The sequence below is a fragment of the Molothrus ater genome, chromosome 8, assembly GCF_012460135.2.
Source record: "Molothrus ater isolate BHLD 08-10-18 breed brown headed cowbird chromosome 8, BPBGC_Mater_1.1, whole genome shotgun sequence".
Taxonomy (NCBI): Eukaryota; Metazoa; Chordata; class Aves; order Passeriformes; family Icteridae; genus Molothrus; species Molothrus ater.
The window spans coordinates 3,760,372-3,783,546 of NC_050485.2; the positions used below are offsets into that span (position 1 = coordinate 3,760,372).

General features: G+C 48.9%; 1 protein-coding gene across 6 annotated transcripts in view; it reads left to right on the forward strand.

Moving 5' to 3' along the window:
* Positions 1 to 22,195, forward strand: part of RNLS (renalase, FAD dependent amine oxidase) — a 69,369-nt gene extending 47,174 nt beyond the window's left edge. Inside the window, exons 6-7 of one of the 6 annotated variants that reach the window (XM_036385991.1) lie at positions 1,364 to 1,539; positions 21,824 to 22,195. In XM_036385991.1, coding sequence (XP_036241884.1) covers positions 1,364 to 1,539; positions 21,824 to 21,829 — 182 coding nt within the window. In that variant the 3' untranslated portion in view covers positions 21,830 to 22,195. Of the gene's footprint in view, positions 1 to 1,363; positions 1,540 to 4,823; positions 5,147 to 14,349; positions 14,982 to 21,742 lie in introns of those variants that run through there. The other 5 variants (XM_036385990.2, XM_036385989.2, XM_036385988.1 and 2 more) reach the window with 5 other exon arrangements.
* Positions 22,196 to 23,175: the final 980 nt, after the last annotated feature.

The following is a 23,175-nucleotide window of genomic DNA, read 5'->3' on the forward strand; positions in this document are numbered from 1 at the left end:
ATGAGGCCTGCACATTGATTTCTCTTTTGGCAGGGTGTGAAGCCTCCCAGGGAGCAGAGATGCAGTTCCAGCCTATCTGGAGGTGTCCAGCTTCTCTGCTGCCCTCCATGCTGCCCCAGCAGCATTCTCTTCTTCCAGGGTTTGTTTGGTATGGCAAAAACCCTTCCCCTCCTGCTACCCAGGACCAGAATGGGGTTCAGATGGAAAAACACATCTCCCCAGGAAGCTTACAAATCCCTGAGGGTCAGGAAACAAATGCATCGCGGTTTTATTGGGACCCGTTACAGCTCCAGGTTTTGGGCAGCAATGTGAGAAAAACACTCAATGCTCAGTTCCCCTAAAATGAGGAGAACACTCCTGTGGGAGATGTGTGCCTATCACATCCATGGACAGTTTCTGCTGGAGACCAGGGTGTGGCCCTTGGATGACCCCTGAGCACTCTAACAATCATTTTGGAAAGCTGGAATGTGTCATCTTCCCAGAGGGGAGCTTCAGTGGCAGAGCAGAGATAAGGAGTTTATCAAGCTTGGTGCCTAACAGCCAGAATGGTCAGCAAGTGTTCAAGCACCTCTTTCCTTGTGGATTCCTGGGTCAGAATACACTGGTTTGCTGAAAAGAAAATCTTCTTCTAGGAATGTGCTAGTCCAAACAAAGGTCTAACCAGGAGAGGCTTCCCAAGGAGGGAGTTGCTGGGTAAGGGAGTGAGAGGGAATCACTTGACTGAACAGCCAGCTCAGCTGAAATGCAGCATAACCCCATGGGGTGTCCCTGCTCCATCCTCAGGCTCATTGGGGCACCCAAAAATCCCCTCATCCAGGCAAATTGCCTGGCTCCTGGTTGTTAGGCCACATCTGTAAGGTGACAAGCTGACAAGCCAACATGCCAAGGGGACAGGAGTCACCTGCTGCAGAGAACCTGCAGCCAGCCCCAAATGTAACAAAGCCTGGCCCTTTCCAAGTCCGCTGGGATCAACATCAGCACTTGAGCTATGATTTCATAGATGAGAACAAATTTTTGTGATAGGACAAAGGGTGATGGCTTTAAACTGAGGGAGGGTCGATTTAGATGAGATAAAAAACCCAATTTTTTTACAGTGAGGCCCTGGCACAGGTTGCCCAGAGAAGCTGTGGCTGCCCCTGGATCCCTGGCAGTGTCCAAGGCCAGGCTGTTGCAGAGATTGTCCTCCTTGACTTGTGTGTTATTCCATGTGCTTTTTTCCCATCTGGAAGAACAGAGTGGTACCACAGACATCTTTGTTCTTACTGACTCCCAGGCCAGAGGCACAATTGTCAGCATGTGTGGAAGGCAGATATGAATGAGCAATGCTTCAAAAGCACCTCTCCTCTTCCTTTCTTTCTTCCAGAGTCTCCTGAAATTGGGCCCTCAGTCGTGGTGCACACCACTGTGGCCTTTGGCAGCGAGCACCTGGGCTCAGACCCTGAGGAGGTGCAGCAGATCATTCTCAGCCACCTGCAGAGGATTGTGCCCTCCCTGCCTAAACCAAGCAGCATCAAGTGCCAGAGATGGAGATACTCCCAGGTACTCAGCTGGGAGGACCTGCTGGGGCTGCATTTTCCATCCTCAGGGAGCAAGAGGAGAGGGGATGGTTGCTCAGTATCCATAACAAATTCCTCCAGGCAGCCATGAGCAGCATCCAGGGCTGGCCAGCACAGCCAGGTCATTTTTAGCCATTTTCTAACATCCTTGGCCTGGCTCAGCAGTGAGTTGTGCAGCTCTCCTGGTAAGCAGGGGCAGGAGCAGTGTACAGGAAGGAAGTAAATCCCACGTAATTCGGTGGGATTTTCACTGCTATTTAAAAATCCTGACTCAATACATCTGTGTGCATCCAAAAGTACGTGGTATTATTAGCAAAATTCCCACCCTGCCACAGAAGAGCAGAAGTATAGACGTACTAATTGTTATTATTTGATTTGGCCCAGCTCAATTTAACAGAATGTTATGTGAAAAGGATTTTAAAGTAAACTACCTAAGGGTAATAATAGCAAAATGTGCATATTTTGCAGGCTTCTTTTAAAAATCCAAGGAAATTGTTGGCGATTTCCTAAAGTATTGGAGTGTATCTCCATGTTTACCCAAAGCCTCTCAAGTTAATTTACATTGGTGAACTTTAACGTGGAGGTTAATACAAAATATTTACTTTTAAAGTGGTCCCCTAAAAATTTTTCCTTTTTTGAAGTTGCTGTGGATGGCTGTTGTGGAGTCTGCTCATACATACCCCTTGATCTGCATCCAGTTTGGGAACCTGGTCTGGTTAGCACAAAGTTTATTTTTCTGCAAGTAAAGTATTGGTGGATTGCAAAAGCAACCTCAGCACGGCTATTAATACTTATATAAAACCTACCAAAATCGTGGTGTGTTCTCTAAGTTCCTCTTTATCAGTTCAGGGGGGGTTTTTTTTGAAAAACAGATGTCACTGCTAAGGTTCCCTGGTTGTGACATCTGACTTTTCTTCTGCCTTACCTGCTGAGAGCTGCTGGTGCTCACGAGAGCTGTGGGTGGGAGTGGGGGAGAAAAGTTGGATCCATGTGGCATTCACATTCTCTGAAAAAATCCCTTTGCCCAGGATTTTTCTCCTGGGAAGCTGAGAAGCCTCAAAGAAAAGGAAAACAATTCTTATCTCATTTGCTTCTCCTGTGTTGTGCTCATGTAGAATGTATTTAAAATTTGTTTACCCAAAAGTAATCACCGAATTAAATTCTAGTGTGAGTTCTTTTAACTCATTAGCCAAGATGTGTTGGGACTCTAAAAAGAGTCACAAGTTTTCATTATTATCTTTTTAACATTCAGTAAATTTCTGTATTCTTTAGTATGGTATAATATAATATTCTTTAATATAATATAGTATAATAAAGTAATAAGTTAACCTTCTAAAAACATAAAATCAAATGCATCATTCCTGCCTTCACCAGGGCAGTCCCTGCAAATACAATAGATCCAACTCTGGAAAGGGTTCCTAAACCCCATCCAACTCCTGCTTCTCTTGCTGCTGCCAGCCAGGGCTCTGAGTCCAGCAGCTGCTGGTGCCACAGGAGGAATTATCACCAGCCTGTAATTTGGTGGATGAATGTCAATATGTCTTAGGTTGCAGATAAGTCCGTGTAGGTCAGACCCGTTATCTCAATAAAGAGATCTCTAAAGCCACCCTATAAAATAATCACTGCCTAAATGAAGTATCTGGGGCAGAGCTCCCTCTTTCTCCTAAAGCTCTCTTTACTTTCAATTATAATAAGCTGTTGCCACAGAGGCCAAGGGAACTGATAAGATGGGTGCCTGTTTCCCCTGACTCTTTTAGTTGGGATTTATCCTACTCCTTAATTAAATCCGGCTGTAACATCCTTCACATGGCCAAACACAATCCTGGGATTAAAATGCAGACATTACAATTATCCATGGCAGATGAGGGATTAGGACTTCCAAAATTCTACTGACACTACTTAGCAGCACAGCTGCAGCTCTGGATCCCCTTGCTCTAATTATGGTGAAGGCACCATTAGCATTCAGAGCCAGCAGCTTCCCAACCCACCGTGTGTCTTTGACACTTTGTCACTTCATATGGAATTACTGAGGCTGGAAAACACCTCCAAGATCTTTGACCAAATACCAGGAGGGGTAGGAGCTGTTTGGTACAACCAGCACCAAATAAACACTGGGTAGTCAAAGAGAAAGGACACTCAAAGAAGAGTTTTTCTGCCAAGTCTTTCTGCATTGTTTGTACTCAGCTCGATCTGTGAGAAAAATTCAGGAATAAATTAAGTACTGACTTAAAACTGGTCTGAGGGAGAAGCTCTCTCTGGATTTGCCATGCCTGGATAGACTCCTCTGTTAAGCTGAATAAAGTGTAAGGGGTTACAATTGGTTATTTCAGCTAATTTCCTCCTTTGGAGAGATGGTAACACCCAGTAGCAGAAAATGCAGCCAACAACATAAATGTGGGTGCTTTGCAGCTCATCCACACTTGGCAGTGGCAGAGAATGTCTCAGCAGTGGCCAGCTGAGGGTACATCTGAATCAGTGGAAAAATCCCCTGGATTTAGCAAGGTTCCTTGGAAGCTGACAGTCCCAGGAGGGGATACAGCAATGGTTTACTGGGTGGAAATCCATGGAATGATCAAAGAAAATTGTAAGAGTATCATGCTTTGGTAGGGTGGACAGCAGCAGCAATTTCTGCATGCAAAGGGTGCTCAGGCCTTGGCAGGGGCTGCCCAGGGAGCTTTGCAGTGCCCAGCCCTGCAGGTGTCCCAGCAAGGGCTGGAGGTGGCACTCAGGGCTCTGGGCTGGGGACAAGGTGGGCACTGGGCACAGCTGGCACTCCATGGGCTGGCAGGGATTTTCCAGCCTCAGGGACCCTGGGGTTCTGTGATCCAGAGACAGGAGGTTGAACCTGTCTGGGATTTTGCAAGCCCCACTTTGCTGATGTGAGATCACCCTCACACCTTTTTGGATCTCAGACAAGTCATATCTACTGAGAATAAAACACAACAAGCTGCACAGTTTCTAAATTTCCACTCACAATCAAGTTTCACTCTATTCACCTCCCAGAAGTAAGTATTTTACTGTGGTGCCTTGATGGTTAATGTTTGGATTTACCTTTGGGAGTGGGAGGCCAGGCTGGACAGGGCTTGGAGCAGCCTGGGATAGTGGAAGGTCCCTGTCCATGGCAGAGATGATTTTTAAGGTCCCTTCCAACCCAAACCATCCTGTGGTTCTGTGATGTGCATCTCAGGAGCACAGATCTTTCTGGTGTGAAATTCAGGTCAATGAAATACTTTCTCTCCCCACTCCCTTTATGTTTCTCATTCTCAGGTTACCAGAGCTGTGCCCAATTGTCCAGGACAGATGATTCTTCACACTCAGCCTCTCCTGATCTGTGGGGGTGATGGATTCACTCGTTCCAACTTTGATGGCTGCATTGAGTCTGCCATGAGCCTTGCAGAGGCTGTGAAGCCTCATTTAGAGCAATTTCAAACTCAGGATGCTAAAATTCCTCTAGATTAGTTATGAATTTTTGCTGTGATGGATCAAATTTGAGTTTAACATCAACATCATCTTGCAAGAAACAAATAAAGGAAGATGTATCAGCACCCTGGAATAATTATTGGGATGGAATTAAACTGAATTTTCCAGGATCTGTGCTCAGAGTGGTTACTTTGATTAAAATAAGACATTCCCTGGCTGTAGGCAGAGGCACAGAGCTCCAGCACTCTTGCCAGGTCTCCTGGTACTTTTACAGCCCATGAAAATTATGTCAAGGAGAGGAGCCTGACTTGAAGCAGCACAAAAATCCATGAAGCTGGAGAGTTTATTCCTTGGTAACTCCTTATTTTCTCCTTGTCCTAGTGCCAGGACACAGGGAATGGCTTCCCAGTGCCAGAGGGCAGGGCTGGATGGGACATTGGGAATGAGGAATTGTTCCCTGGCAGGGTGGGCAGGCCCTGGCACAGGGTGCCCAGAGCAGCTGGGGCTGCCCCTGCATCCCTGACAGTGCCCAAGGCCAGGCTGGAGCAGCCTGGGACAGGGGAAGGTGTCCCTGCTCATGGCAGGGGTGGCACTGGATTGGTTCAGAAATTCCTCAGAAATTAAGCAAGAAATAATTTATTTATTCTAAATGGCATTTTAACTTGCCCTTCCTCTTCTATCACGTGTCACATGTCTAGTACCTCTCTACCACAGCACTGAAAATAACAAAATATAGCAGACAGGATTTAAACCATTAGAGGAGTACAATTCAGCCTCTGTTTTTCTTATTTTACCCCTGCATTTCACCCAAATCTGACATCCTGTATCACACCAGCTGACCACAGTGATTTACTGCTGCCTTTGGCCATTTCTTGTGGAGTATTTTAAGTGACACTAAGAATTTAAGACTTGTTAATTTAAAAAGTAGGCAGAAAACTGAATGTGAGGCGTCTTTGGCTCAGTGGTTGCTCTCTGAAGGGCTGTGATGCTCTTTCAGGGGCTTTGTATCAGCATCAGCCTCTGACACCAGCAGTGCCAGACCAGTGCAGATGTCTCTGACTCCTCCTTTCAGCAATCTCTCAGCTTTGGTCACCCTGATGCCTTGAAGTGCCCAAATCACAGATTCAGAGATGGTTTTTTGAGTCATGAGATTTTTCAATTTGGAGCTTTTTCAAATCCTGGTGACTCTCAAATTGCTCCTTCCTCAGATCCCAGGATCAATGGGGTGGGAAAATCCCTGCCAGCCCATGGAGCCCCACCTTGTGCCCAGCCCAGAGCACTGAGTGCCACCTCCAGCCCTTGCTGGGACACCTGCAGGGCTGGGCACTGCAAAGCTCCCTGGGCAGCCCCTGCCAAGGCCTGAGCACCCTTTCCATGCAGAAATTCCTCCTGAAAATATCATGCCAGTCTACCAATTCTGCAGCATCCCTCCAGGTTAAGATGATTTAGGTAAAAACTGCTTGGTTTTTGTTTTGTTTGGTTTTTTTTAAGGTGGAGAGGAAAAGCTGTTGGATGTGTTCCTCTGGGGAGCAGGAATGCTGGGAGCAGGGAGATGTGGAATTCCCACACAGGGTGATGTTTCAAAGAGCCCACTGTGTCCAGAAGGGTGGCAACAGAAGAGACTTGTCTGCTTGATTTCCTGGGATTTTCCCTGATTTTTGATTAACTGGCAGATCCATCCATTCCAGCCTCTCTCTGCTTGTTCCCAGACAAGGGGCATGGCTGTGTCTGCTCTCATCTGTGCCACAAGCACAGCCTGAATTGGAGCTGGAGCCTCCCAGCTCCCAGACCACGATGTTCTTGTGTTCCTCATCACAAGGAAAGCCAGGGCCATGGGTTCTCAGAGCCCTCCAGCTCCCAGCTGTGGTGATTTCCACCCAGGGAACATCCCCTGGCAGGGCTGGCCTGTGGCACCCTGTGCAGCCACTGCTCTTACTCTGGGATCAGGGAATGTGGGAACAGGACTGCAATAGATGGATCTGCCATCAAAAGTCACATCCATGCAGGGAAAATCCCAGGAAATCAACCAGACAAGTCTCTTCTGTCTCCAGAGACCTGGGCTGTGATTTTGCACAAGCATATGAAAATAATTTAAGAGATTAATTTAGTTTTGGAGACTTGGGGGTTTTTGTGTTGGTTCTTTTTTTTTTTTTTAATTATTTTTAAAAGTCAGCTGCAGGTGGGAGGTGCTGCCCAGCTGAAAGCACCCCTGTGACCACATTTCCTCTTGCTGGAGGGGCAGCCTTGTGCTGGTGCAGCCCCAGACTGAAAGCAGAGGTCTCTGCTGCTGCAGTGGCACCAGCGTGGGGTGTGACCTCCTCCTTGAGACAGTGCAAGGAAGAGGAACCTGACCCTGTCTGTGCCACCCTGACTGTGTCTGGGTCACCATCCCCAGCCTGGCACCAGGGGCTCTGTGGCTGCCTGGGCCAGGGCAGCGTTTGCTGGGCTGCAAATGCCAGAGTGAGCAGCTGACAGGGCAAGGGGATGGGGACAGGGCACAGGGAGGCTGGGACAGGCCATTAGGAGCTGTGCTGGACCCAGGAGCCCAGCTGCTCCCAGGGGAGGACCATGGCACTCTCTGAGCACCTTGAGCCCCTGTGCAGAGATTTCCCCGGAGCCAGAGCCGGTTTTGCCTCTAATCCATCCCCTGGCTCAGCTGTGCTGGCCCTAAGCCGCTTTGTGAGGCAGAGCTGGAGCCCTGAAATCCCAGAGCCTTCTGCTGCTGCTGTGCCCTGATCACTGCAGCTCCTCCCTGGCATCCTCCTGGGCATTTGTGCTTCATTCCCACTCTCGGGTGGCACCTCCAGGATCAGCCCCATGGGGCACAGAGCAGCCCCTTTGCCAAGGAGGAGGAGGAGGAGGAGGAGGAGGAGGGAGAGTGACTGGCTTCATTTCAAGAAGATCCAAGCAAACTTTCTCCCCTGGAGGTAAATAAATGGAAACAGGGGGAGAGTTATGGCTCATTGGAATCCAGCATGCAAGGAGCTCTCAGAACTTTGTAAGGCCAAGCTTGGAATTAAACACAGGATTTTATCTGAGACCTCAGAAAAGGCTTCCAAACTTAGGTGCTACAAGGGAGAATGTGGATTTATAGTTTAAAGCAGAGACACCTTAAGTTAAAAAGAAGAAAGTTTAGAGTTTTAAAGATATAAAAATAAAAGTAGTTACAAGGGTAAGCAAGGAATTTAGAATGCAGTACTGTAGGTTTGTGTGCCATAACATGATTGGCTAAGAAAGCTTACACTGTAACATGAGTCCATAAGATGAAATATTTAAAGATTAAGTAAAAAACATAAATATCCTTGTTTTATTAGTCAATAAATCCTTAAAAAGTCTTGTAACTAAGGGTCTTATGACTTTCTAAACCATACAATAAAGATGTGAGCCAAACTCACCCTTCTTACCTATATAAAAGACAAAAAAAATAAACCACATCATCAAAACCAGTTCACAAGTCCCATCTCTAACTCATTCAAAAATCCCCATAATGGCTCAACCCCAGTGAAGAAATTTCATGTTGGGTAAAGGGGTGCAGGACAATTGCTGTCATCTTGGAGGCTGTGGTGATGAAACCCCTGGAGATCCCTGGAAAGGCTTCTGGTCCTTTCCCAATTCTCATCCCATGGAAAACCCAGCCGGGTGTGTGTGTGTCTGTCACCCTCATCCCTGAACATCTGAGGAGGGTTTTTAGTGCTGGGGCCTCGCATGGGCTGAGCACTGGCTCAACCCCAGTGGAGAAATTTCATGTAAAGGGATGCAGGACAGGTGGCTGTCATCTTGGAGGCTGTGGTGATGAAACCCCTGGAGACCCTTGGAGAACCTCATGCTTCTCATCCTTTCCCAATTTTCATCCCAATTTCCATCCCAGCCGGGTGTGTGTGTCTGTCACCCTCATCCCCGAACACCTGGGGAAGGGTTTTTAGTACTGAGGACTCTCATGGGTTGAACATTGGCTCAACCCCAGTGGAGAAATTTCATGTTGGGTAAAGGGGGTACAGGGCAGTTGCTGTCATTTTGGAGGCTGTGGTGATGAAACCCCTGGAGACCCTTGGAAAGGCTTCTCATCCTTTCCCAGTTTTCATCCCAGTTTTCACCCCAGCCGGGTGTGTGTGGCTGTCCCTCATCCCCGAACATCTGGGGAAGGGTTTTTAATGCTGAGGACTTGCATGGGTTGAGCACTGGCTCAACCTCAGTGCAGAAATTTCATGTGCAGGGCAGGTCGCTGTCATTTTGGAGGCTGTGGTAATGAAATCCCGGGAGACCCTTGGAAAGGCTTCTCATCCTTTCCCAGTTTTCACCCCACGGGTGTGTGTGTCTGTCACCCTCATCCCTGAACACCTAGGGAAGGGTTTTCAGTGTCGAGGGCTCGCGTGGGTTGAGCACTGGAGAAATTTTGTGTTGAATAAAGGGGTGCCGGGCAGGGTGCTGTCGTCTTGGGGGTTGTGGTGATGAAACCCCTAGAGACCCTTGGAAAACCTCGTGCTTCTTGTCCTTTCCCGATTTTCATCCTAATTTTCATCCCAGCTGGGTGTGTGTGGCTGTCACCCTCGTCCCCAAACACCTGGGGAAGGGTTTTTAGTGATGAGGGCTCAACCCCAGCGGAGAAATTTCATGTTCAGGGCAGGTCGCTGTCATTTTGGGGGCTGTGGTGACGAAACCCCTGGAGACCCTTGGAAAGGCTTCTGGTCCTTTCCCAGTTTTCACCCCACGGGTGTGTGTGTCTGTCACCCTCATCCCTGAACGTCTGGGGAAGGGTTTTCAGTGCCGAGGGCTCTCACCCATCCCCATGCGAGCCGTGCTGTGGGAAAACGAGCCCGTTCCGCTGTGCCCCTGCCGCCCGACCGCCGGGCCGGTCACGGGGCCGCTGCGGTCAACCACAGCTCAGCGTGACATTATCTGCCGTGCTCAGGGCTGCAGCCCAGCCCAGCGGCACCTCCTCCCTCACCTGTGCCGGGCCCGACATCCTTCCTTTCTCAGCGCTATCAGCCGCTCGCATCTCCCCCGTGCCGCGGGCTGCGCACCCAGGGCTCCCTGCAGGGATGCGAGCGCCCCGGGCGAGGGTTTCACCGTCCTTTTTCAGACCAGATCTGGGGGAAAATGTTTTTTTTTAAAAAGAAAACAAAACGTGGTGGGCAGTCAGAGCTGGATATAGGTCAGCCTCTGTCCCGGCAGCTGGTTCCCGAGCCAGAGCGCAGGGAAAGGGGATGAGCTGGCGGGAGAGGAGGGGATGGGCCACTCTCCTTTGCTGTCGGATTATGCTCTTTTCTGACCCAGAGATGGGGTAACTGAGAGGCGTTTATTCTTTTATTCTTTATTCTATTATTCTATTAAACTTTTCATTCTATTTTTAGTCTTATGAGAAGAGCGAGATGATACAGATGTTATAATGCACACCATCACAATCAGAAACTGTTTCTTAATTACAATACACTATAAGTGTTTCTTTATATTTTACAATACGCTATAAATGTTTCTTATCTTTCTATCAGCTTTAGCTACACTATGCTGAAAATACCTTAAAACTAATCATCTAAAATTACCCCTCGTAAATCTTACCTCAATGTATCTTTCATAATTCCATTTCTCTAAAGTATCTAGTCTTATTTAGAAAACTACCTTTTGAAACTTGTTTCTAGTTCTACTCCTCTCTTACCAATATCTTGTTCTATAGCATTTCCAAGTCAGCATTTCTTATCTCAAAGTTTACATGCGAATACACACTGTAGGAGCCTTCTGTTAAGGTTTTAAAATTTTCTATAAATCCATTCCCCGCACTTTGCCACCTTCTCCAGCGCAGAAAATCCCGGCTCAGCGCCTCGAATTTAGCCAGGCACGGCCGCCGCTCCCGTTTGCAGCAAACCATTCACACATTCCCCGGCACGGGCGGGATGGAGCCTCGGGAACACGCCGGGACAAAGGGATTTTTGTTCTCGAGCTGCTCCCAGATGTGATGCTGCAATAGCGCGGGTGTTGCTCTGTCCAGGGAGAGCTGGAGCGAGTCTGGTCCAAATCAGATCATCAGCACCCCTCATCCCTGTCATTTGGGGTTTGCTGTCTCCCTCAGCGCACCTGGGTAGTGCAAATCCCACTTTCCTTTGATTTAAGACAGTCCTGGGGGCCAGCTTGGGAATGCAAGCTGCAAGCACAGCAGGACGGGAGCAAGTGTGAATAATCCCTGTTACACATCACAGCTCCAGCCCTTGCCAAGGGTCTCGCCAAAGGATTTTTGAGCAGCTCTGGGTTGGGGAGAAACCCGGGTTTCTGCCCCAAATGTGGTTGGAGATGGTTCCTGGCTGTTTCTCCAGAGCTCATCTCAATTCCACCCCCTGCACTGTGTGCTGGAAGTGGGAAGTGAAGCAGCAAATGAAAGGGACCCATCTGCACATGGTCCTGGTCCTGGACTGAGCCTTTATCAACCTCCTGCTCTGGGTGGATTTCCTTTAGGTGTCCTGGGCTTTTCCCTTAGAACTTAACTCACAGGTAGGATTGATGCTGAGCGAGCAGCTCAGCTCCAGAGAGAGGAATTTGGTTGGGCAGGGAGAATTTCAGGAACAGTTCATGCCCCAGCCACATGGTCAGGAGATCCTTGGCCAAGAAGGGGACATAATTTCTAGAAGTGTATTTTTCTTTGCTCAAATCTGCCTAAAAATAGGTGAATTTTCCTTTTGTGGAACTTGTCTTCTTCTCTCCTTCTTGTGTGCAAGTATTATTTTTTAATTTGGCCAGTAAGAGAACGATCTTTTTTGTATGGATAATTAAAAAAATATATAGATATTTTGCTTCTCATTTTCCTTGGAGGTCATAAGTGGAGATGAAAATCCCTAGCCTTATTTGCTGCTGCAGTGTACACACAGAGAGCTTCATGTGGGGGTGCTCAGCCTGGCCTGGGTCCAGGTAGTCATTTTGAGAGGAATAAGACATCCAACTCCTAAACTAGTGAGAAAAACAGAGCTGGGACACTGGGAGGCAGATTTTCTGCTGCATCTGTAAGCACAGGGTGCTAAAGAAATCCCTGCTTCCAGGGAGCGGCCAGAGGGTTAATTTGGGCTCCCTCTGCCTCACTTTATTCTTTGAATAATGAAATTAGTTGTTCCAGAGTCTTTTGAAGGGCTGAGCTGAGCCTTCTTGCAGAACAATACACGCTGTGCTCTCGATGTGAGTGCCCTTATGGTGAACTTTGAGCTACACATCTGCTATAAAGAAGTAACTCTTATTCCCACTTGGCCACGGCTGGGGAAGGATTCCAGCTCCATCCACGCCTCGGCACAGCTCTGTTTGCTCCATGCAGGCCTGGCCTGGGAGCAGAGGAGTAGGAACCATTTGGAAAGCTCGTTAGAACGCCCCGGCACGTTCGGCGCTTTCCTCGGGCGAGGAGAGCTGGAGATGAGCCCTGCAGGAGCTGAGCACGCGACGAAGCTCCAGCCCATGGCCAGCAAAGCTCCTTAAACCTGGCATCAACTTCCCAGCTGGGCCAGGAGGCTGCACCAGCAATTCCCTCGGGGCGCTTTTGGGTGGTGTTTAGAGAATCCCAGAATCCCCGAGCTTGGAAAAGCCCTCCCTGCCCATGGAATCCCAATGCCCACCTTGTCCCAAGCCCAGAGCCACCTCCAGCCCTTCCTTGGACACCTCCAGCCCTTCCTGGGACACCTCCAGGGATTGGGGACTCCAAAGCTCCCTGGGCAGCCCCTGCCAAGGCCTGAAATTGAATTCCAAAATGGAATGATGGAACTGGGATTGTGGGTGTGGAGTTTGAATAGAAGTGTGTGATATCACATGGTGGAAGAGTTAGAGTTTAAGGTTTTAGAATACAGTAATATATATAAACAAGATGGAGGTTTCAGGGCAGAGGCTGATCCTTCTTCTTCACCTTCCTCTCCATGGGTTTGGGTGGTTTTGTGTAACTGGATAAGAAAGTCTGCATTGCAGGCCATGGGTGGTTGGTTATTGAGTCAAAAGTAAAAATAATTCAGGTGTCATTTCTTAATTGGACAGTTTATCCTTAAAAGGCCTTGTAGAGAGAGAGATGGGGCTCCATTTTTAGTTTGTCAAAGTGAAGTGCTGTAGAACTCAGGGTTTGTGAGACTGTAACTGAGATAAGAACTAATTCACCCTTTGCATGCAGAAATTGCTGCTGCTGTCCAAGCTGAGCCTCCCCTGGCCCAGCTTGAGGCCCTTTGCCCTTGTCCTGTCCCTGTTCCCTGGCAGCACAGCCCGACCCCCCCCGGCTGTCCCCTCCTGGCAGGGAGTTGTGCAGAGCCACAAGGGCCCCCTGAGCCTCCTTTGCTCCAGGCTCAGCCCCTTGCCCAGCTCCATCCACTGCTTCATCTTTATAGCAAAGCTGGTCCTGCAGCCTCCACTTTTCCTGCTCCCTTTGTTATCCCTGCTGCTGGGGCTGAGGGATGCCCAGGATGGGCAGTGAGGGTGGGCAGGCCCTGGCACAGGGTGCCCAGAGAAGCTGTGGCACCCTGGATCTCTGGAAATGTCCAAGGACAGGGCTTGGAGCAGCCTCCTGGCCCAGCTGGGACCTGCTGGGTGTCCCTGCCCATGGCAGAGGTTGGAGTGAGACAGGCCCCTTATCTTGGTAAACCAGAAAAAGCAGGACAAAGGTGTAGGAAGGAGACTGGAATGGTGAGAGCTCAAGGTGTGGTGGCATCTCCCTGGAGACCCTGGTTCTCAAATGGACATGACATTTGTTAGTTATTGCAGGCAGCACTGATGGTATCAGTGAAAACCACCAGTGGCAAAATAAATGGCAAGCTGTGGGTGTCACAGTGTCACCTTTAGCATCACCAGGTGTCTGTGTGGGATGATTCATGCAGTCACAGTGGCTTGGTCACACGAGGTGTTAGATCAGATGGTTTCTCACACCATCTCATGGAGTTCAACAAAAGACAAAAAGACAAATGAAATTAAAAAATGAACAAATGAAAAAAGACAAATTCTGTTGCTTCTTCCTCCTTTGCTTTTAGGGTTGCTGTTGGCTGTGGGTCAGGATTGTCTCATTTGAAATTATTTTCCCCTTATCCTCTCAGCTCCTCTTCTTCATGCTGGTGCCACCTCCATCCCACATCAACATCCCTCTACACCTGCAGTGGGAGGTGCTGTGCCCAAAAACGAGGTCTTCTCTCCAAAACCAGCCCTTGACCACAGGCTTCTTATCCAAGCCCCTAAATTTGAACTTGTTGAGTGGAAGTCATGGTGAAGATCACAGAAACACAGATTTGGGGCAGTTCAGTCCTCTGGAATCAGGGACTGTTTTATTTCCCTCACATGTTGCAAGAGGAACAGCTTGGGTTCATCCCAGGATGCTGAGGAAGGGTAAAACCAGGATTTCATGCAGTGCTTGATTAATTCCCATGTCTTTTTCCTAAAGGGACTGACTGCAGCTTGAAGCAGCAGGACTTGACAGGCCTTTTGTCCCTGCCTTGAGGAGCCCATGGAACTCAGTAATTCCCTCGTCACCACACGGCCAGGAAACTGCTTCATAATCTTCTTTTCCAAAGCAATATAGGCCAAGCATCCTGATCCTTTCCTTTTCAGCCTGGATCATGGTGGAGATGCTGGACATGGCTGCAGGATCCTGTAATCCCCTGGGATGTCCAGGAGCGTGCACCCTGTGCTCTGCAAGAATCAGACCCATGCCTGTGGCATTCACATTTTCTGGAAAAATCCCTTTGCCCAGGATTTTCCTCCTGGGAAGCTGAGAAGCCTCAGAAAAATAGGAAAACAAATTTTTGTCTCATTTGCTTCTCCTGTGTTGTGCTCATGTGGAATGTGTTTGGAGATTGTTTACCCACAGGTGATTGTTTCATTGGATTCTGGTGTGAGTTGTTTTGACTCTTTGGCCAATTGGGGCCAAGCTGTGTTGGGACTCTGGAGAGAGTCACAAGTTTTCATTATTGTCTTTTTAACCTTCTGTATCTTTTCTGTATTCTTTAGTATGGTTTAGTATAGTATTCTTTAATATAATATGTATCATAAAATAATAAATTAGCCCTCTGAGAACATGGAGTCAGATTAATCATTCCTTCCTGCCACAGGGCACCCCACAAATACAACACATACCCAAATCAGAATCCCCTGTTGCAGCACCTGCCCAGAGACCTGCCTTTGAAGGGCAGGACCTGAAGGAGAAAAAAAACAGGCTCTGGAATTTTGGAAATGAATTTGTGATGCCTGGTAATGGTTAAGAGCTCTGCGTCATCAGTAGTTGAAGCCCACTTGTCCCTTCCCAGTGAAGAACTGAGATTGTTTTGCTGAGGCTCAATCAATACCAGCCACCCAGTCTGAAACAAGGACTCACTGGAATGAAACCTGCCTCAAACTGGGGGAGGGAAAAAAAAAAAGAGCGTGGAGGTCTCATTTTGAAGTCACCTGCTCAGAAACTCTTTGGGTTCAAAGGGTGCAAAACTTGAGCAGCATCACCCGATCTGCTCCACTGATGTTTGAGCAAAGCAACCAAGTGGGGTCTTTTCCCCTGGTGGCAAAACCACTGGAGATGATGGCTGCTGTGGAAAAGCAGAGTTATTGCCCAACACGGAAACGTTTCCTGATCTGTTTACTAATATTTGGTGCTCCTTTCTGGATGGTGTTCAAACCCAAATCCAACCGCCCGCGTCAGCAACTTCCTGCCCTCCTCCCCACCCTCGGCCCCTGCACCCGGGGGAGCAGCAGGGATGGGAAGAGCTGGTGAGAGGCCAGGAGGGAATTGGGCTGTTGTTTTCATCTGGCAGGAGCTGTCCCAGGGACGCTGGCGCCAGGAGGGGCTCAGGGACAGCCCAGAGGCGTTTGTGGCCTGCCATGGTCCCTGGCCATGGCAGGAGGGCAGGGACAGGCCCGGCCTGCCCAGCCCCTCGGGCAACCCAGGGCCGTGCCAGGCCGGTTCCTAATGGCAAATAAATGGGATCTCACAATTGTGTCTTTATGATGGGGATGTTTACAGCTGTCCCAGGCTGTGGGGGAGGGATGGGAGCTCCCGAAAGGTCAGCGTGGCTCGTGGGGCTGCTGTAACCCTGCAGCTACAGCAGGCCTGGGCTGCCTGCTGGGCCAGCCATCCCCACACAGCCTCAGCAGCATTCCACCTGCCTCCTGCTCTTTGCTGAGGGCAGGAGCTATGCTAAAAACAGGGCTTTTTGCCTTTTACTTTCTCTGCAGGTTCGTCTATGTTTGAGGTTTCAGTGTTTTCCTATCTGGCTATAAAGCAGTGGGATCTGGGGTTTTACTTCCCTGCTCTGCTTGGATCATAAAATTAAAGATGAAGAGAATGGTTTGGGTTGAAGGGAACTTAGAGACCATCCAGTTCCTCCCCCTGCCATAGGCAGGGACACCTTCCACTGTCCCAGGTGGCTCCAAGCCTCAGTGTCCAGCCTGGCCTTGGGCACTGCCAGGGATCCAGGGGCAGCCCCAGCTGCTCTGGGCACCCTGTGCCAGGGCCTGCCCACCCTGCCCGGGAACAATTCCTCATTCCCAATGTCCCATCCATCCCTACCCTCTGGAAGTGGGAAGCTATTCCCTGTGTCCTGTCCCTCCAGTCCATGATGCAGGGTCCCTCTCCAGCCTCCCTGTGTCCCTTCATGCCCTGGAAGGAGCTGTGAGGTCTCCCCACACCCTTCTCACAGCCCCAGCTCTCCCAGCCTGGCTCCACAGGGGAGGTGCTTCAGTTCCCTCAGCAGCTTGGTGCCTTCTCTGGACCTGCTCCAACAGTTCCCCATCCTTCTTGGAGCACCAGAACGGTGCACAGGAACTTCCCTGCCCATTCATGCTCCTCAAGGGAGCTGCTGGCTCTGAAAACCGACCCTGAGCACTGCTCAGGAGGGCTGGCACCCTTCTCAAAAGTCCACTTCAGCTCAAGTCCACACCACTGGGCAGATCCATCCTAATCCAACCTGCAAGATGAGCAAAGAGCAGCATTTTGCCAGGGACACTCATTGCTCCACAGGTATCAATTCTTCCAGGGAAGCTCCCAGTTTCAGTGCCTTCAGGTCTCTGTTTAATAACTTAAAGCTCACTGTGTTCATCTCATTTTCTTATTTATTTGTGGCAGAAATCAGCATTGAGTCCCCACAGAAATTGTTTACTTTGCTGTTGTCAATAGAAACTAAAGGTCAAACAATCAGAGCCGAGCCCGTGGTTCTAACTCAGTATCTGTTTATATTTTTTGCTGATGAGTATTAATAAAAATATTTGCTTGGCCAAGGAGGCGTCACAGCTAAAACAAAGGTGGCCATGTAGTTGAGAAGTGGGGGAAAATAAACCAAGCCTCCACTCAGCTGAAAGCACAGGCTGAGGGAGAATTCACAATTGCAGTCACCTCCTAAATCCATTTACACTGATCAAGGTGGGTATTTTCTCCTACAGCTGCATCCCAGCCAGGCTGAGGCACCACAGTCCTCACAATGGTATCCGCTGATCCCTCCAGCTACTTGGGCAGCTCTTTGCACCTTTAAAAACACATCTGTGCAGGGTCCATTGTAGCTTTTTAATGAGAGAAGGGCAAAGGAATACACCTGGGGACTTGAGAGTAGCCATATCTGGCACAACAAACAATTTTCTCTGGCTTACAAACTTTCCATTTGCAAGAGTTTTGGATATATGGCTTAAGCAAGGCATGGGGGTTTTTCTCTTTTGTTCTTGTGTGTCAGATTCTAGTTTCCTTGGGGAAGAAATTGAGGGAGGGGAGGAAAAAATCATCTCTGGAGTTAAAAGAGGGCTGTACTTTTTAGATGCTTGAGCCCTCTCACTCCACCTGGTTCCATCTCTGCCAGCCATGCCCAGGCCCCCAAGCAGTCTGCACCAAAGCCTTTCCTTCCTTGTGGGAGTTGGATTAGAAAAGACAGGCTCTGGGATTTTGGAAATGAATTTGTGATGCCTGGGTAATGGTTAAGAGTTCTGTGTCATCCATAATTGAAGCCCACCTGTCCCTTCCCAGTGAAGAAGTGAGATTGTTTTGCTGAGTCCCAATCAATACCAGCCACCCAGTCTGAAACAAGGACTCACTGGAATGAAACCTGCCTCAAACTGGGGGAGGGGAAAAAAAAAAAGAGCGTGGAGGTCTCGTTTTGAAGTCACCTGCCCAGAAACTCTTTGGGTTCAAAGGGTGCAAAACTTGAGCAGCATCACCCGATCTGCTCCGTTACTGCGGGGCTGTGAGTAATTCCGAAACCCTCACCTCTGAGGTGGAGCCAAGTGACACAAAGTGAATCACCCACAAGCCCAGGACCCTTTTCTGCTGGCAGAAGAAGCTGAGAACACGTTGCAAGTGGCACAGGTTTCTCTGCTTATTCAGCATTTTGGCTGACTTGGCTTTTATCCTGCCAATACTGCTCTGTGGCTGGATCCTGAGGCAGCCTGTAAGTAGTTCTTTTACTCAGAAACCTGGTGGCACAGGTGTTCTGAAACAGAATGGTTTGGGGGAGTTGAATTTTTCCATCCCTCAGTCTCTGAACTCTGGGCTTCATCATCAGGTGCTCAGCTTGAATGAGGATGTAAAGCAGAAATCACTTGCTCATCAAATCCGTCCTCACGAGGGAAGGTCTCTTTGATTTCCTGTGCCAGGAGAGCGTGACAATGTCTGCATTGTTGCAAATCCCCTGAGGCCAGTACCCAGCCTTGAACTCTGCCCAAAAACCTGGGGAGAGGTGTAGGAACAAGGGAAACATGAAAACAGGGAAATTTCACCTGGAGGCTCTTGCAGGTTCTTTTGCTGCTCAGGGGTTTTATGAAGTGGGTCACTTTGGAAGCCACCAGCACCCTGCTCATTCATTAACTCGTTCATCACCCTTTAAAACTCACAGAAACTCCTTACATCCCCAAAACCAGGGGGCTCTGCAGGGGAAAGGTGTGTCCTGAGAGCAGCACCCTTCTCCTGCCCAACCTGAGCCTGTCTCCAGCTGAATTTGGTGCCATCTGCTACACTCCAATTTCTTACAGCAGGACTGTCATAGGCAACTTGGCTTAAATAGCTCCTCCTACAGAACCCATTCCAGTTCTTCCATCCTTCCCCAAGCTTTCCCAGCTCTGTTACCTCCCTTCTGAGCTGGGGAGACTAAAACTGTTCCCAGGGTGTGGTGGATTTGTGCTGCAGCATCGTGGTGCTCTCCCTTCCTTTGCTGGTGATGCCTCACAGCATTTTGGCTTTTTTTGGGTGCTCCTGAGCAATGGGCTAGATCTTTCCAGAGACCATCTCTCTTTGATGGTTTGAAAGACAGGTGGCTGCTATGGAAGGCAGGAGCCTCCCTTGAAATGGAAAATGTAAACCCCCTCCCTCCGAATTATTATAATTTTGAAATTAAGGGGCTCTCAGGCAAAGATATGGGAATAACAGTTCTTTACTAGGAAAATTAAAATACAAATAAAATAGTACAAAAAGATAAACAGAGTCATCATAGGCCCTGTCCCCCTGTGTGCCAGGGGGGGGCACAGCCCCATCCCATGGGGGCTCAGCCCTCCTGCAGTGCCAGCTGTGGCTCTGCTGGAGCAGGGATCCTGCACAAGGGGGGAGTTTTCCTCTGCAGCTCCAGGGCTGCTGGAGATGGGCCTGGGCTCCCTCTGGCAATGCAGGGCAGCAGAAGCTGCTCCTCTGGCAATGCACTGGGCAAAGGCTGCTGGGCTGTCCCAAACCTCAGATTGGATCCAGGTAGGAATGCTTGGCTCCTCCCCTGGGCAGAGCATCTCCCCATGGGATGATGGAATTGGATCAGCCCTGCAGGGACACTCTGTGGCCATGGACAGGAGATAATTAATAATTAATGGTCCAGGAACAGAAGATAATAATTAATGGCCCATGAACAGCAGAGATCTCCTGGAGGGAGGATTGGTTGTGGGAGAGATAAAGAAAACTGCCCAGTTAACAGAAGAGAACTGCCCTCTGGCAGTGGGAAGCCATCCCCCTTGTCACTCCATCCCTTCTAAAGGATCTCTCTCCGTGTTTCTTGCAGCTCCTTTAGGCCCCAGTTTGGTGACCCCAGAGCTTCTCGTCTCCAGGTGGGCACCCCCAGCTGTGCCAGCCTTTCCTCCCAGCAGAGCTGCTCCATCCCTCTGCCCATCCTGGTGCCTGCCCTGGGCTCTGTGCAGCAGCTCCAGGTCCCTCCTGTGCTGGCCCCAGGGCTGGGGCAGCTCTGCAGGTGGGGTCTCACCTGAGCCCAGGGGCACAGGGGCAGAATCCCCCCCTCCCCTGCTGCCCACGCTGGGGCTCAGCCCAGGGCACGGGGGGGTTCTGGCTCCCAGCTCTCACCCCCAGCACCCCCAGGGCCTTCTCCAGGGCTGCTCCAGCTGCTCATCCCCAGCCTGGATCCATCCCAGGGGTTGTCCTGACCTAGGGGCAGCACCAGCACTTGAGACCTCATGAAACATCCCCTGTTTTAACCCCAAGGTTTCCCCTGGCAGGTCAGTGTTACTCCAAAGGAAAAGACTCACTCAGAAATCAGTAATTTTACCTTCCACTGGGCCATTATTCTGACATTCCACCAGCTGAGAGTTGCTCAGTAGGGCTGGGGGTGCTCTGCAGGCTGTGGTTGGGGCTGAGAGGAGCAGAACCTCCCCTCCTCCTCCTCCCTGTAAAAAACCCCACATGAGACTGATAATCAAAATCGAGGTCATGATGCAGGTATGTCTGAGAAACCCTCTCAAGTGATGGGGTGGGGAAAAGCAGCAGTCAGGGCTTGCTAGATCAGCAAGCTCTGCCCTTGCCTGCAAGGTGAGCAGGCCACAGAGAGGAATCAGGTCTGTAGCACAGCTTTGAGCAGAAAACTGCTCCACTTTTAGGCGAGAAAAATGACTCTGCAAAACTCAACCAACGAGCAATGGAAACTAAACTTCAGCTTTTTTGGGTTCCCAGACTTCATAAAATGTATCTGGGGGGGTGGTGGTTTGTGAGAATGGAGAAATGCTTCCCATCAGCTTCTGCTTGTCATGGAGGGTTTTCAATATCAGTTATTGAAACACACCCTAAAGGGCAGGTGCAGCTTGCCCAGGAGCCTGGGGGGTTGGAGGAGATCTGCACCCAGGTGTTCCTCTGCCCCTGCAGAAGCTGATGCCATTTTGTAGCCTGGCACCATCAGCCAAGGGAGGATTTTTATAATTTATAGATGAGTCCTAGAGCTTGGACGATCAGTTTGCTCTGCAGCCTGTACCTGTTTCCTTCACCTGGGTTTTCTTCAGCTGATGCTAAAGAGGACTCTGACTCTAAATCAATGGATTTGTGGCCATGGAATCTTCCTGACTGGATTTTTTTATCTTCCCTGTACTGTTTTTATCTTATGCTCAGAGGCATTCACAGGATGAGGACAGGCAGGTGGGACAGTGTCTACACTCATTCTCTATTATGTCATTTTAAATAAAAAACAATTTGTTTTGGGTTTTTCCAGAGTAGAAACCAGACCTACCTTGACTTATAATGGGATAATACTCAACAATTCACCAACCCAGATAAGCAGTGTGATAAATAAAATATCATGATAAATAAAAAAATCATTAAATTAAAAAATAATGAAATAAAAAATATAATGATAAATGAAATATAATGGTAAATAAAATATTATAAAAAAGAAATTAATGGATATTTTGAGAGATGGCAAAGGTTGGCAACCCTCAGATCACAGGATCAAGACAACCTCAGTTTGTGCTATAAATCTCCATCCCTGGCTGGAACTGGGCCTGATTTTGGAAAGCAAGTGTCCTTCCCCAGGGGTTCATCTGGATTTATTCTTCTATCAAACACTTTAAATTAAAAAAAAACCCCAAAACTGAGCCTTTTTTCTCTCTTACAGGATCTGTGAATGCCTCATACGGCCAATAAATGGAAATTCTTCCTGACCATAAACACCACCTGTAATTTTTGCTTCTTGCAGCTGTGACCAGATGCTGGCACTCTGTGTGCTCCTGGAGATCAGGAAATCAGGCACTCTCCTCTTCCCAGCCTCTCCAAGAACCTCAGCACCCTGACTCACCCTGAAGGGGAGGAAGGGAAAAAAAGGAATGGGAAGAACGCAAAGCAACTGCTCCTAGTATTTTCTTTCTCCTGGATCCAGTGAAAGGGAAAGAGAACTTTGAGAGTGAAGACAATAGAGATCTAATAGTGATGCTGAAATGTTACTTCTCCTTGGATTTTTCTGGAGTCTGTGGTTTTGGTTCAAGCCACTGTTGGGAGGAGCTCTAAAAGCCAAACAACTGAAGGTAGAAATAAAGGCCAGGGGTGAAGGTTTCTTTGGAAACCAAAGAAATCTCTCTAGGTTTCAGCTCTCAAAAAAATAAATCTCTCTAGATTTCAGCTCTCAAAACTTTGCCAGAGCTCAGAGCACAAGAGGCAGGTGGTTTTTTGCAAGGCTGTGCCCACAAATAGCCCAAACACACACACCTCCCTGAAAGTAAAGATCAGTGAAAGATCATCTCGTTCTAAACCCCTGCTGTGAGCAGGAACCCCTTCCAATAAACCATCCAGCCTGGCCTTGGGCACTGCCAGGGATCCAGGGGCAGCCCCAGCTTCTCTGGGCAACCCTTGCCAGGGCCTCAGCACCCCCACAGGGAAGGATTTTTTTCTAATTTCAACTCTAAACCTCCTCTCTTTCAGTGTGAAGCTGTTCCCCCTCGTCCTATTGCTACACATTCTTGTAAATAGTTGTGTGGTCTCTACTCCAGACAGCCCAAACCATGAGCTGCTGATCCTTCAGGTGTGACTTGGGTTGGCACAAACCCCTGGTGCAGGCAGGCTACTCTGCCATCAGCTCCAAGAAAATTGCCAAGCATCACCACTCTGCTGCCAGGGAATTTAGGATCAAGGAGTCCAAATCTAGAAAGAAAATGAAGGTTGGAGCTCAGATCCTTTGCTGAGTTAGAGCTGATATCACCATAATTGTGGTTTTTGCATGCAGGGGGCTGCAAAGGAAGGAAGCAGTGAGAGACATGAAGGGGGACAGGCAGAGCTGGAGCACCACTGATGCCTTGGGAAGGCTGGATAGAGCTAAAGAATAAAGCAGGGATTTATTAAAAGGATCTCCTCCATGGATCCCCCTTGGGCAGCACAAGAGCCCAGCCAGGGCTGCACCCAAGGTGAACCAAAATGGTCCCAAAATGGACACCTGGTCACGGGGTCTGTCACTTTGATCAGTTCTGCTCCATTTGCAAATTGGAGTTCATTGTCCAATTCCAGCTTTAGGTTATGGAGTCTCATCCTGCTTGTTTTTCTCTCCCCAGCCCACATTGT